Consider the following 16,129-nt stretch of genomic DNA (forward strand, 5'->3'; position numbering starts at 1 on the left):
ACATGGGATAAAAGCAGCTCCTAGGGAAACAATTCATATAAACAGTTCACTCAGATTATCATTTACACATATTTAAATTTGCAATTATTAACCTCTCCTAAAATAAATTATTCTGATCAGAGCATTGCGCCAAAGAACTACATGTTAACAACTAACTCAGAAGCCTTTCTACAAAATTTGACACAGATTTGCACTATTATTAAACATCATAAAACCATCCAAATCTACTGAGGAACTTTAAGTGACTGACATACATTTTTAGGGTTTTTTTCCAAAGCATTGCTATCTATCACTAAATATTTATGTAATTATTGTGCTGCAACTCTAATGAGAATTTGTGATTAAATAAGAGTAAATAAGTACCTTTCTGAGATTTACAATGAACTGTGAGCATGCTTACAAACAGCCAGCCAAATTACTGCAACCTGTCTGGAAAAGTAGCCCTCATTTACCTGGAAAGCATACCAATAATATTTAAAATTTTGATGGTCATCTTCACCGATAGCTTTCACAACCACCTCATAGAAGGTGGTTCTGTACTACAAATTAACTGATGAAAAAAGGAGAAACACAGTAAAGACAAGCTGAAGTTGGTACACCAGCAACATCACACAGCTGAAGAGACGGGGCAAAGCTGAGGTTGAGCACCCATCATCCCAGAGAAATGCCATGGAGGTAACACAGTCATTCTACATGTACCCCCACGCCCAAAGCAAAAATCTGGTTTCAGATCTATTAATTTTCTCCACTAGCACTCACTGATTCTCTGCCAGTCACTGTTATTATTTAATCACACTATAATCTCATCGTAATTATTGCTACCAACCAGAAAGTACAACACAAAGCAACACCAGAATATATTTTTGTAATTATCTTTTCTGACAACTTATATAAAGACTTTAAAAAGTCATTGCCAGCTAAAGTAAGTTTTCTTTATATGCTACAAATGAAAAACCAGTTTGTTGTGTTAAAGATCCCTGTGGTTATCAAAATAAGACTGCAAACTTGGAGGGGAGAGGAGAAAGTATTAGAAAAGCACACAATCACTTCTCTAAACATGACAGGCCTCATTCAAAGCCTTATAAACTTCCATCATGAACCTTTTCTGATAGAGGAGAATTCCTCCTATGGAAGAATAATTAGGCCTTCTAGATTTAATTACTTGTTGGACCTGACACTCCTTTATCTGCCCACAAACTCACTTCCTACCATAGCGATCACATCTGTGAAAACCCTCTTGTGCACCAGTGATGTTTACTACTTCAAAGATCATCTCCTCCAAAAGGATTTGCAAAACACAGCTGTTAGCATTTTTTTTTCTTTTATATTTAAATATTACACTGTTCATATCATGTACCATATAAAAACAACACCAGCTTTGCTGTAAATAAATGTTTGTTTTCATCAGTGTAAGATGTAGCCATTAACTTTTAGTTTCTGGCAGATATGAAGACATTAAATATTCATCTTGACTATCACATTTTACAGCAAGATGTATAACCGTAACTCTGAGCAAAAGGGCAGTAAGAAAACTGTGCAATGTTAAGCATGGAGTTCTCTAAAGTGATTGTAACTGATAGAAAAACTTTTTTTTAAATAGGACATATAAACATTTAAGAAAACTTTTCCCCTACTGTTCCACCATGTAGTTTATGCCTATCTACTACATCAGTAAATACCCTGGTCTTCAAAGCAGTGTGGTTTAGCACTTGTCAAGAATGAGTGCCAGCTCATCCTGCCCAAAGCAGACCTCGAGCTTCCTTCCAAAGCTCAGCAGAATCACCGAATGGTTTAGATTGGAAGGGACCTTAAAGATCATCTAGTTCCAACCTCCCTGCCATAGGCTTGGTGTCATCGGCAAACCTGCTGAGGGTGCGCTCAATCCCACCGTCCGCGTCACCAACAAATACATGAAGCAGCGGCGGTCCCAACACCGACCCCTGAGGAGTGCCCCTCGTCACTGCTCTCGACTCGGACATCGAGCCGTTGATTGCAACTCTTCGTGTGTGACCACCCAGCCAATTCCTTATCCACCGAGTGGTCCGTCCGACAAACCCGTGTCTGTCCCATTTAGAGGCAAGGATGTCGTGCAGGACAGTGTCAGCAGCTTTGCACGAGTCCAGATCGATGATGTCATTTACTCTTCCCTTATCCACCAGCGCTGTAACCCCATCACAGAAGGCCACCAAATTTGTCCGGCATGATTTGCCCTTAGTGAAGCCGTGCTGGCTAGCACCAGTCACCTCCTCATTTACCACATGCCCTAGCATAGTTTCCAGGAGGACCCGCTACTTGATCTTGCCAGGCACAGAGGTGACTGTCTGGCCTGTAGCTCCTTGGGTCTTCCTTTTTTCCCTTTCTAAAAATGGGGGTTACGTTTCCCCTTTTCCAGTCAGTGGGAACTTCACCAGACTGCCATGACTTCTCAAATATGATGGATAGTGGCTCAGTCACTTCATCCGCCAGTTCCCTCAGGACCCGCGGATGCATCTCATCGGGTCCCATGGACTTGGGCACCTTCGGCTTCCTTAGATGATCTCGAACCTGATCTTCTGCTACCGTGGGCAGTTCTTCATTCTCCCAGTCCTCACCTTTGCCTTCTGCACCTTAGGCAGTGTGGCTGGAGCACTTGCTAGTGAAGACTGAGGCAAATACGTCATTGAGTACCTCAGCATTCTCCACATCATGGCCAACCAGGTCCTACCCATCTCTACCCAGTGGCAGTTTGCCTGCCCAACCATGTCCCACAGATGTTTGGAAAAGACTTCTACACAAATGGCAATGGCCCCAATCTCACAGTTCGATCTATATAGGTAAAATATCTTTGCTCTGACAGACCAAGGCTAACAAAAGGTCACTCAATATAACAATAGTAATTTAAATGCAGAAAAACTGTGATGCTCATCTGAGTGACACTTTAATAGCCCCTTCTGAGAGTCCAAGCAAGGTGCCTAGCATTAATACCTCTTATTATCTACCTGCGTTCACCACTTTCTTTAACAGCTTGTGATTTGTTTTGTTTTTAATCCAGTTTGGATTGAATCAAATAGTTATATTTGCTGCTGCAGAGTACTGAATGAGGCCATCTGTGTATTCCACAATAAGAAAACAGTGGGAAAGGAAGTTAATCCATTGCCAGTTTCACAGAAAAGGACACAGAACAGAGTAATCACTCCAAAAATAAAAGTCGCATGTTAGTTTGGTCACTAAAAAGAGCAGCAGCCAAGGAGGTTTAAAGCACCAGTTCCCTCCATCCTACCCTCATCAATGGTGCACATGATAAAAGCAGAATTGTGTATTTACTATAGTTAAGCCAGGACAACAGGCAAATAAGTGATCAGGAAGTTTCCAAAATGAATTATTAGAAAAGGATGCAAACCACCTTACTTATCCAAAACCTACAGAAATAAAAACAATTTTGTTAATGTTTAAGAATCATGTAAGGACTACTAACTCCACTGAAGACAACAGCAAAATTTCCAGTATCTTTAATAAAAATGCTACGCATCCGAATTATAATATCCTCAAGTTCTAACCTGAGGATCCCTTTCCAAATTTTCAGTCAATAATTAATCAGAAAAAATTTCCACACGATTAGAATTCATTAAAATACAGGTAACACCTTGAGGATTTGACCACCAGTTCACTGATATATGTATGAAGTACTGAATGATTTTACAGATAACTTTAGGACCCAATTTTTAATGCAGAATAGATTTTCTGCCTCAGGCGAAGTTTTAGAAGACATTCAAAGAAAAATAAGCCAGTTGCTGAAGCCCTGGCTCATTTTGTATTCCAGTGGAGTTTCTGACAGAATCAATTAGTAAGTTTAATTATTGTTTTAAGAAAACAAACACAAAGCCAAGAGCCCAGAACAACGTAAGTCTTCCCAGACCAATTATCCATGTTAAATTAAGACATTAGGATTCTTGCATATGTTTCCCCAAAACAAAATGAATGGGCAGAGATAATAGTTTGGTGAAAATACATTTATTTCAAGCAATACCAGTGACCTTAATTTGAAGTTATTTCTGTTTCGTAACAAGATCAATCACAAGGCCTACAGCAGACACACACTAGGGATGGGTGAAGAGTTTAAGCATTTAACTTAACTAAAGCTTTGTCTTCCCTTACATGTATTTACAGCTAATGCACTTTACAGCTAATCTTGTTTGCAAACTACACAATTTAAAAAAAAAAAAAAAAAAGCATCCACACTCCTTTAATGTTGACTGCAAAATAAACGAAAGCCTGATCTTACTGCCAACACAATTTTCTCTAGCAAAAGTGTTGTAAGTCCTCATTTTGTGACTGAATGTCTCCAAGAAAGATAAATATCTGTCATGGATATAAGTGTCAGCAGAGTGATAGCCATGGAGGCAAGTATTATCATTCTGAAACACAGCATATCTATAATAAAAGTATTTATTCACCTGCCTCATGCCTCCATCTACCAACCCTCATTATCTTCATCAAAGAAATACTGTATGTTGAAAACTTCCAGTGAACGACAATACTCCTTTTGTTCTGATATGGATGCAAAAAGCAGCACAAGGCCCATTCATAACTTCAACAGACCTTGTTAAAAATTAATCTCACCTCAGGCCTAGGAACAAATAGTGGAATCCACAATGACACAAACAAAAAGAATGAGAAGATACAAAAAGAACAAGCAGATACAAATTATGAAAAACTGAGTTCTAGCTGGTTAGGTCAATAACAGCAGAGATTTTTTTTTTTTTTTTTTAATAGGAAAAACCACAGGAATATAAAACTCCATCCTTTCACTTGATTACAAAAAGTTTCCTGAGGTCTCTGTTGAGAGTAGCTACGATAAACAGAACGATGGAAGCCACACTAAGCCAGAAAAAAGTCCAGACAGCGGGAGTAAGCAACATATTCAGAGGTTTTAGAATGAGGGGAGAGGATGAGTAGGTCTGGTGGAAGAAAGACCATGAATTACCCACAAACACCTATCTGCAGGGAAATAAAAATAAGACAAAGCTTTCCAAGTCCATAGAGAGAAGAAGGCTTTGTATTTGTACCAGAGATGTAAAAACAATCTCCAAGACAACTTAGAAATCACACTCCCAAAATGACGAGATATACAAGGAAAAATCTGCAAGCATTACCTAGTCGTCAGAGGAATTTTGCAAGAAATTCATTAAAATGTATTTTTATTCTGTACCAGTTCTAAAATAGTAATTCCTTTTCTAAATAATAAGACTCATATAATAACAAATATAGCACACGTGCACACACACACACACACATATAAATATATATTTATATATAAGAAGACTTCACCTATCTGAAATTCTCATCTATGCTCTGCTTTATGTGTTTGATGGTGAATAACAAAATTCTTTTTCATATCTTCAAGCAGTTATTTTGGGTGGAGCCAACACTGACACAATGCAAACAGTTCCCACACCAAAACGGCTTCTACTCAGGCTTACCTGCATTTCACAATCTGCCCGAAGATTAAGTTCTTCGCAGCATTCCCTGGATACCCTCAAGAAGATATAATCCTTTGTTTTCTCCTCAATAGCTGCTTCATAAACCTTCTCTTTGGTTCCTTGGGTCTGTGCTGACTTCTCTTTAGTGACAGGCAATAAATAAACAGCATTGACTTTGGTCATCACCAGCCGTCCAGCCAAAGTATCTTCTGAAAGCGTTTCAGTGAGCTTAAAGCGGCCAAAAAGTTGTCCATTTTGGGCATACTTTGCACCTCCAGAAACACCAGTGAGCATGAAGCTTGCTACAATCTGCAATTGCACTTTTATGTTGAACCTATGTAAAAAAGCATCAAGTCAGTGCAGAAAACATGCTCTCAGATTCAGAATTTTCATGTATACAGACTGAAGATTCACTGTCTTACATTCTGAATGTATAATTTTTACACATAAACACACATAGCCAAACAGGCCCTTCATAAGTATGTAGATGTCGAATGTTTACACATTTTCCTTTTGATTAAAGCCTATAAAACATATATTGAAAAGAATCAACATGTATAAAGCTTAGAAAAAGAGCCCTCACAAGAGAATCAAACACCAGACTTTCTGAGACCAAAATAAGTCTAGGGTGAATTAAAACTGCTGTGCATGTCTCAAAGCAGTAAAAATTACTATTTAAATAATTTGTAAGCTTATGTTAGGTATACAAGGAGAAATGTGCAGACAAAGAACAGAGTCAGATTCTTATTTATTTCATGTATCTCTTCCAGGCTGCAATCCAAAGAGGGTAATCTACATCTTCAAAGGTAAATGGTATTATACCTATAATTCAGAGGGATTGATTAAAATGCCTTGAAAAGATCAGAATGTAGGCATTAAAATGAGATAATTTTATTTGAAATGAGGGAATAGCATCACAGGCTCAGCCATATAAACCATCTATCTATCCACAGAATTCCTATTAGCAGCAAGTTCTTCTGTACTCATACATGTAACAAAATCATTCTTTGTAGTTACCATTTTCTAGAAGTCACATGCATAACACATTAAAGTGACTTATTAGCACACTTTATTGACCTCTCACCAATACATAGTAATCTTCTCCTAGATTGTTGGGGGTTTTTTTAAACAGGTTGCTTCAACCTGGTTTTAAAAAGAACAAGAGGGGAAAAAAGTCTGTCACACTAACAATATTCAGTTCTCATCAGCAACTTTTTCCTGAATTTGCAACAAATTACACAAAAAAAAAAAAAAAAAAGTAAAAACCAAAGGTTTTTACAAATGAAATAAAATCTCTTGGAAAAAAAAAAAAACAACCCACATTTTCTTGTAATACTTTTCATACTCATACTGTTTTTATTTGATCTGTTCTTCTAATTTCCATTTTAACCTAATAAACTGGTAATTTATTGTTTAAGCCCTGTCGTGTCAATAATCATAAGCCTACAACAGTAAAAATCCAACACTTGAGCTTGCTCGGTAATTAAACATCTATCAAACCAATCAAATATCTTTTTTTCCATATCTGGCAAATCACCAGTCTTACAAAAAAATTGCAAGTTTGCCCCCTTGTGGTAACAGTTGCTTCTTTACATCATGTGGGCATTAAGTCAGATCCAAATTTCATACTTCACTCTCAAAAAGCAGGAGATGTCTTCTTACAGAGCACAGATTTGTTCAGTTCATCAGTAACCACAAAGGTTACTGCACAAGCTACAGTTAAAGCAACCATTCAAAAGCATGCACTTCATGGAGCACGCTAGAATTAAGTGTAATCCTTCCACATGTGCTAAAATGAACCCCAAATAACAAAAAACGAGCTTTCTTCTATACAAGTGCTGCACTATTGCAAAGGACCTATCAGCAAGTCAGCAACACATGAAACAGCTTTTATCTCATTCAGATGATAGTTAAAATACTTGATAAAACATTTAACACAGTATCCAAGAGCTCAGCATTATTACTAAATTACAATAATTTGCTATTGTGAATTTATTTTGTTAAAACTTTCCTAAAGGTGAATCCCTACGCTGCTGAATATGCATAAACTCATTCTCAAACTCAGATTTGTAAAAACATACTAGAGAACAGTATTAGTGCCATTCTGAGACAAGGCACAAATTAGTATCTTCATAGATGACTGAACTGAATCTGCTGTGCTAAAGGGAATCTAAAGTTTAAAGATTATTAAGCAATTTCCATTGAGTAAGCTGACACCTTCTGGCAAACTGTTAAACTACAAAAACCTCTAAAGACTAGATTTAAAAAAATTACAAGTTGCTTCTTTCATCCATTCCTCTCCCTTGCTTTGCAGGTTTATACAAAACAAGGTTTTCAGTCAGGCTTATACAAATCAAACAAAAACTTATGCTTCCATCTAAGCACTGCAAAACCCCAGCCTGATTGCAGTGTTAATGAAACTAGGTAAAAAAAAAAAAAAAAAAAAGAAAAGCCTGTTGTTCATATTTAAAACCACAGAAATTAAAGAAAGACTTCATAAATCATTAATCCATCAAGTACCAAAGCAAACAATACATTCCCAAAGGGCAAGTAAACACATTCTGAACAAAGCCCCATGTAACACTTAAAGTGTCTTCAGCACATTTCCTCTTATATTTATACACAGAGTTCAGACAGGGTGTGCAGTGTGACACCTACCTATGTATTGATAAATGTAAGACATAATAATGACAAAAGCAAATTTATTTTCCATCATACCCAGTATTTTACACTTGCACAGCCTTGAGGACAAATCTGCTCTGTAATTCTGGTAGCAGAGAGTGTACGGCATGAGAGGAGCTATATGGCACCTCATACACTCTTTAATGTTTGTACAGGAAAATACACAATAAGTTCTAGACACTCTAGCAGTTATATGCTGTTTTTCTTTTGAATGCGCAAAAGAGAAAGGAAGAGTTTTAAAACCATGAACAAATGTATGTAGGACAACACTTTCCAAAACCAAACTAGTACCAAAATCAGAACATTGGTTTGCTTTTTCTTAGAGTATGTTTGCATCTGGAAATTAGACAGCAGTGGCTCCCTTATTACTCTATTTTGTGATGTACTCATGTGGAGTAATTTTTATAAACATCTCATGAAATATTAGAATAAACATCACTTAATAGTAAAGCTGAGACTATCCAGAATGAGCTCCCTTATAACTGAGTTCAAGACTTAAAGCCACTGCAACCTTCATCCAATACTTTTCCGTCGTTCCACTCAGGTGATCCCACGTAAAGTCTGAAACAGTGTTTTCCTAGAAACTAAGAAATCATAAACATTCTTAAAACCCAACAATACACTCCAATCTGAGCTGCAGACATCTGTGTTATTCCAGTCTTCTCATAAGAGGCCATGTTGACAACCCTACTACTTTTATGATATACATACTCAAATCCATTAGAGAGCAGTAGCTCATCAACATTTTCACTCATGGCACCTCTTCAGAGGTATTACAACCCACTTGCATTTGTATTTCTGGGCCCATTTCTAGGCTTGCAACCCTGACACTTCACTAGAGAATACCAAGCGTGTGATCTTAGCCGCAGAGGATCAGAAAAGCGTGCTAGTTTGAGCCTTGTTGAAATAAAGTGGGTCAGCTACAAGATCAAAAGAATTTTTCTGTTGTCAACACTATCGAAACAGAAGATTTCAAGAACATTATTAAAGCTCACTTTTATTAATCTACTACATAGAAAAAGAAGAGCAATAACTTATCGCTGCACCAAATTGTCCAAAGGGGAAGCATTACACACAGGATGCCCTTTTTGTTCTTTCATTTCTATAGGCATGATGCTCTTTGGTTTCTTACGAGGCACGGGATTATAATTCTCACTGTGAAAATTCACTCAGTAAAATATTGTTTACTTTTGTATCATATTTAATAATGCTTACTTTAAACCCACTTTTGTTTTAAAAAAAAAATCTTAGAAAAATCAACCTGATTACAAATACGTATGATGGAGAATATTTCTGTATGCCGAAAACAGTGTTCAAGCATGATTCCTCTGTATGTTAGGTACCAGTTCAAGAGCAGAGAGCAGCAGCGATGAAAGAGATGAAGAAAAATATTTCAAATATACTGCCCTTCATCTGAGATACAAAGAAGAAACGTAATCAGTTTTCTGCTTTAAAAGCATTAAAAATACAACTACCCATAGTATTTTCTTCCTAAATTCTGGAGACGTGATTCAGTTGAACCCCAGTAGCTCCAGGAACGGTTTATCATAAAAAGACAACACTTATTTGGAACTCCAGTAATTGATACAGGTTAAAGGGAAGTTATACCTTTTTGACTTTCTATTCTGAGTAGTGCAACACTTTAAAACTTTCATACCACATGATTGCAGGCAAAATTTTTAACCACAAATATCAATTACAGAAAAAAGTCTATACATGGGAAGCTCACATCTTTTTCCTAACTCTGTATTTGTTAATGCAGCTAATCCAGTTGGGTAATATGTACGTAACACCTAAAGACAGAACAAAACAAACAATGTATACTATATGCCTTTTATTAGGAACTTTTATTCAGAAGCTGGGTTTCAGACTACTTAGAAAATAAGTATAATAAAAGTCAGTTGCCACATCATCATAAGATCAGAGTTTGATCCACCCACAATTCAACCTTTTATACAAAGATTTCAGACATTATTTCGCTATAACCTACTTTCACTAAGGAACAAAAAAATTACTCTTATTATTAACATCTTTTTGTACAGAGACAAAAAACTATAAACAAAATTATTATCCAAACAATAACAAAACATTGTACAATAGCTGTTTAGTGCCTCCAATCGTAAGCATAGACTGATATATACTATTTGTTTTAAATGAATTATCAGTAAATTACATTTAAGTGCTAGTGACCTTTACCAGAAGTTACTATCTCCAGACTAATATCCAAATTAATTTCAAAGAAACAGGTAGACTTAAGATCTTAAACAAGCATGAAGGTTTAATGAAAGAAGTTGTCATCCTCATTTTAATAGGACAGTGAGAAATTTCCAAGAAATATTTTTATAAAGGTATCACTTACTTGCTAACTTCCTTATACTGTGCTATTTCCTCAATATAAAGCAGGTCATGTAGCCGTGACTGATAGTTGGTCTTGGTCAATGATTTGTCCAGGACAGATTGTGTAAATAGCTGGTCAGCAGACAGAGGGATTTGGTATCTGGTAAGAAGGCTCTTCTCCAATTCAGTAGTTTCATTAGGCTCAAATTCTACAATAGTCTTAGAAGTAGAATCCCAACGCTTAGCTGTGGTTAGTAGCTGTTGCCGTGCATGCATCAGGTATTCAAGATCTGGATGTAGATACATAACAGGGAATGAAAGTAAGTTCAAACTCCATGTGTGTTTGGGTTTTGGGTTTTGTTTGTTTGTTTTTAGTTTGTTTGGGTTTGGTTTTTTAATAAAACACTACTAAAAATAATGCCATTAGATATCACAAACTAAATGTACGTGAGATTCTCCTTTGTCTACAACAGCTTTAATAAGTTCATTGCTAATACTTACCATCCCTGCTTTTCAGGTGTACGTAAGAGAGCAAGCAGGGTCTCAAACAATATCAGAAAATAAAATATTCTATAGATTGCAGATAGAATTAATACAGACAAATAAGGAAAGGACTTTTATTTTACTAATCACAAGCAGTTTTGAAGGACTTTGCATCACAACACGCTTTCAAAGCCTAACTGCAACATCACCTCATTTCAAAAATATAAACTAGTGAAGAACCTTAGAATATATACTATAAAATTTAGAAGATAATAAGAACAAGTTGATAAACTATCCAGTAAGAAATCATTAAATTTGCAACACTGTGAAAGTCTTCAAAAAAATTCTACAGTACTGTAATACATGTATTCTGCAGACAGTTGCCTTATATAGCTAAAGTTAGTTTGCTGGGCAAAACTTTGGAAATGTAACCTGAAATAAAGTTAGAAAATTGAATGGAAATTAATTTTTCAGTATACCTTAATTTCAGGGACCACATAGTTTAAATGAGAAACAGAAGCCCAAGCACTGTCTACAGCCACCCAAAATATATCCATTAACACCACAAAAACACTATGAAAACAGTGCATCAGTTAACAGAATTGCAGTTAAGTTGCAGAGCTGAAAATATTTGGCATTTATAGTGAAGCTATAATATCTTAATGTATTATCTCTGAGTAAGATTTAAGATAGGTATCCAGGATATCACACCAACGCTGAAAAAATGTGCAAAAAAGACATTTTCAAATTCAAATTAAATACTTAACATTATCTTGACTGTCTTTATTCCAAATAGAAAGAAAACAGCTTTTTAGCAAAAGAAATCTCAGTTCAGCTTGACTAGGTCTACAGGAGTGTAACTTATCTTACCCTCTAATCTCACGTGTTCACTAAGAAGCCACATTTAAATAGCTGCCTCAAGCCTGAACCGTATTAGTAGCTATAGCTGTACGGCAAGAAAAAGTCTATGTTTGTGTGGTTTCCGTGTTTGGAATCATCTCACCATAAATGAAGCTTTCTCTCACACTAACCATATCCCAGATCACAAAAGCTCAGTAATTATGCAGGGATTGAGTCCCTCTTTGCTAGAAAGACAGCCATTCAATTCCCAGCACTAGAGAGACTTCCAGTGGAAGCCTGACATAAACAGTTCCTGGCACAGATTGCACATACAGTGAGCCTTTCTTAAAGAGCATTTTGTATATTCTCAATGCACAGAAAACTTCCCTTAGTTCTCTTTTTCCATAGCTAATAAAAATTTCAAAATGCATAATGGAGGCTCCTCCATTAGAAGATTTTAATGTCGGCCTCTCTCCTGCCTACATCTCTAAACAAGGCCCTGAATTAACATGCAGAGGCATCTTTCTTCTTGAAAAGCACTTCTACAAGATCTCAATTCATATATTTTAAAAGAAACAATGGAATTGGACACACATCCAACATAATTATTCCCTTCACTTGCCTGCTTACACACTTGGATTACCTTAGCAAAAAGGTCACAATACCATACTTAACATTTATCTGTAAAGCACCTTGCTCTCTTTGCATTTAAAATAAATGTTGGTAACAGCCTGCTTGAGGACTTTGGTATCCCTCTACACACAGACAAACAATATGTAAAAAGGAAGTATCAGTAACTAATGCTCGAGAGCACCATCTCAACTTCATCCATCACTTCCACATGGACTTGAACTGGCTATTCCTTGTATCGCTTTGGTTAGTGGTTAGTTTAAGCCAACAAAGACCCAAACCACAGATTGGTTTGACAGTAACTGTGACTTGGCACATAAATTATGGCTTAGTTCTCTTGATCTTAAACAGGTTTACAAGAAAACAACACCTGTTCTCCACAAACTCAATGTCTTAAGAAGCTTGTCACCTGCGATTACCCACATTGTTACATGGAGATCATATAATAGCTCCTGAAAAGACCACAGCCTTGCTTCTAAGCATAGTTTCTCATTTGCAATGCAATATTCTCTGCTTCAAGAGACATTACAACTTGTACAGTCTTCCTGCTCTTGGCTACAAGTACTTGGGTCATCTGGAAAGATCAGTTCATGATCTTTGGTATTTGCTATTTACAGTTTCTTTTCGTTAATGTTGCAAATGTTAACCTGTCATAAGAAAATAAAGGCAAAGAAAATAAAAAATTCCGGTTTTCTTAGTTTCAGCTTTTTTCCTTCTTTTTCCTCTTTCTGCTTATATCCCAGTGCTACAATTGTTTCTTTGGTGTTTGTATCTCTCTAATTTTCATAAAAAATTACCATACTCTATCCCACCGCTTTGCTTGCTGCCAAGTAACATAGTGACCTATATTTAGCTCTCAATCTTTTAATCATAAATCAAAGTGCTTCCTTCAATTTTTGCACCTCTTTGAACATCTTTCAAGTTGTTGACATCTTTCTGATAATGGAGTTATTTCAGGTTTGAACTGAAAGGCACAGACCAGTTTCCTAAACAGAATATAACCCTTACAGTAACATGAAGCTATTTTTTTTCTTACTTGAGCACACACAAAAATATAGTCACACTTCCTTTACATTTTCAAGATTCATGTCGACAGCAATTCATTGAGTTACAAGCCTATACTTTGCCACTTGCCTTTGACAACCCTAGTCAGATATTGTGATGAAAAAAAAAAAGAAAAAAAAAACAACCAACTTCTCAGATGATCTGCTTTAATTAATGAATGAATTACCAGGTGTATTCTTATATAGAAACACTTCAACTTTCTACTGACCTTCTTCTACCTGTTTAACATTTTCATCAATACAAGAATGATTATAAAAACATAATCATACTTTAACTTCCAGTGCTGCCTTCAAACACATACCAAAATAGAAATTTCCAGCATTTAGACAAGATTTAGGAGCCATATCCTGACACAGAATAATAGTCATACTCCCGTTATCTGCCTTATTTAGACTCTCGGAAGCTTCTGTCCACTATTTATATTCATATGTATCATGAACATAACATACAGTAAAAGACATTCATTAGCTGTTAATACAGATGCTGTTCTGCCCAGAAATGTGAAAAGGAAAGAGATGGCATAAAAGATTTCCACTATTCCAAAAGAATTTTTTAATACATTACCTTCAGTTGAAGCAGCATCAATCATTACTCGTTGCATGAGGACTGGTTCTAATCCAAAGTCAAACACAACAGTTTGGCGAAAAGTTCCAAAGATTTCTGTGTTAAAGGCTATACTGACTTTGTATATATAATGATCTATTCCGTTCTGGACCATCTTTCCTCCTATCCATTCCTGACAGTTTTCTGGAACTTCTTGTGATACCTGGGTAGTGCTGTCTCCAGCAGATATTGCAACAATACTAAAATGTGGACGATGGGCATCATAAAGCAATGCCACTCGATACAGCATTCTTGCAGGCTATAAAAAAAATGCAAAGGTTGAAGTGACGGAATATTGGAAAAGTGAAATTATTCCAGGAATATCTTCATTTGCAATCAGGTAATGAGAGCTTTTGAGAACTCTCAACTTCCCAGAGCAGGTGCAAGTTCTGCCTGCTTTCCAGAAATCTAGGCAGTCAGTACATAATCACCAGAGCTGCTAGGAGAAGAGAGAAGGGATTGTGCTAAGAAGTTTCTCTATTTCGAAAAGGATTATGCAATTGAAATATTAATTGCAAAAGGTTATGGGCTGCATTCTAGTTCTTACTGACTCACTTTCAAAAGATAAGTAGTCCTACCTTACAGGTGAGCGCAAATGTCCATGTCTGATGAGACTTTTTGGTGGTGACAGTTACCGATAGCTCAGGATTATGTTCTACTCTCACTCCTTCTACACATTCACTAAGCTAGATTAAAAGAAAAAGAAGATTACATTAAACTTTTACAGGCAGTATCAAAATAAAAACATTCAGGAAAAGGTAGTATTTTTTAACAGATAGTGGAAAGAAAGGTTTCCTAGGTTGTGCAGGATTGATGCAAGTCCTGCATAGGAGTTAATGAAAGTATGTACTAATTCAGAGAGACAAGCAAGCCATATCTACTAGATCATACTGTGTAAGCAAATAATATAACCATTTAAGGAGAATTAACCGCAGGACTTGATTTTTAAAAATGAACTTAATTGTGTTTCAAGTAGAACATGATTTCATTTGGAAAGAAGGATCTGATACAGTGAGGCCCAAAGACTGCATTTCCAGAAGACTCTAGATCTCACTAACATCAATGAGACTACTAGAGACACCAGGAAACTAGAATCAGGCTTTCTACTCATTAATGCATTTTGCAAAACATCAACTCTTCCCAGATTTTAAACAACAATAGATGGACCGAAAACTCCTTAGGGTCAGTGGTAAGTAGAGCTGGTCGAATGCTGCAAAAACGTTCTTTGGAATTCCAAACAACTGCTAAGTTTGATCACATCCATATCCTGCACACTTCAGTATTCAAAGTTTTTTGAACATTTAGGGGATTGGCTGTTCTTCATAGAAGTCCCTGCAGCTGCAGGCAAAGAAAATGAGCGATGTACAAACAAGAGTATTCTCCACTAAGTCGTGAAAGCTTCACCATTTATTGTTCTCCAGTTTAAAAAGTTCTGCCATCTAGTCAATGAACAGGAACAATACCATGAGACTTGGCTGACCCATCCTGCACTGGAAATAGTAAATATGTAAAATGAACGAGCTGTGATTAACCCATAAGCTCTAATTCAAACTCTACTGAATTCATTAAAAGAATGAGTACATTTGCAGAAATCAGCCTAAGCCTTTGGTATCTTTGCGAGACAACAAAGGGCAGGATGAAAAGGGGAGTAAATTGGCTGGACAATTTCTTGGTAAGGAGTAATTCGACCAGCTCTGATAGTAAGGGCCAAAAACAGGCTCATCTGTTAGCTTTAAATATGAGCGCATAGGGAAGTAGTATATTTTCCTTACCACTTTCTCAGGAGATAACGAATTCATCCATTTCTCAATCAAGGTTTCCATATAACTGCCCGAACATTGTTTGTTTTCCTTCTGCTGTTTTAATCTGATCAAGCGGGAAGCATATCGTTTTTGCCATTCTGTCAGCTCTTCCTGGGAATGTGCTGAAGTACACTGTGCACCGTACCTGCAGATCCCTTGCTCTAAAAATCTACATAAAATAGGAAAAACGATTATGCCTTGAACTTTTTGGTCTCCAATTAAGAAAAG

General features: G+C 36.5%; 1 protein-coding gene across 5 annotated transcripts in view; it reads right to left on the bottom strand.

The window, feature by feature from the left end:
• The window catches only part of HELZ (helicase with zinc finger), a 93,047-nt gene that overhangs the window by 47,323 nt on the left and 29,595 nt on the right, over positions 1 to 16,129 (bottom strand). For all 5 annotated transcript variants that reach the window (XM_042802536.1, XM_042802534.1, XM_042802535.1 and 2 more), the window contains 5 exons: positions 15,872 to 16,070; positions 14,678 to 14,785; positions 14,061 to 14,358; positions 10,501 to 10,768; positions 5,460 to 5,793 (listed from right to left, as the gene is read on the bottom strand). In XM_042802536.1, coding sequence (XP_042658470.1) covers positions 5,460 to 5,793; positions 10,501 to 10,768; positions 14,061 to 14,358; positions 14,678 to 14,785; positions 15,872 to 16,070 — 1,207 coding nt within the window. The remainder of the gene's footprint in view (positions 1 to 5,459; positions 5,794 to 10,500; positions 10,769 to 14,060; positions 14,359 to 14,677; positions 14,786 to 15,871; positions 16,071 to 16,129) is intronic.

The sequence above is a fragment of the Tyto alba genome, unplaced genomic scaffold (genome assembly GCF_018691265.1).
Source record: "Tyto alba isolate M040663 unplaced genomic scaffold, T.alba_DEE_v4.0 Super-Scaffold_39, whole genome shotgun sequence".
NCBI classification, from domain to species: domain Eukaryota; kingdom Metazoa; phylum Chordata; class Aves; order Strigiformes; family Tytonidae; genus Tyto; species Tyto alba.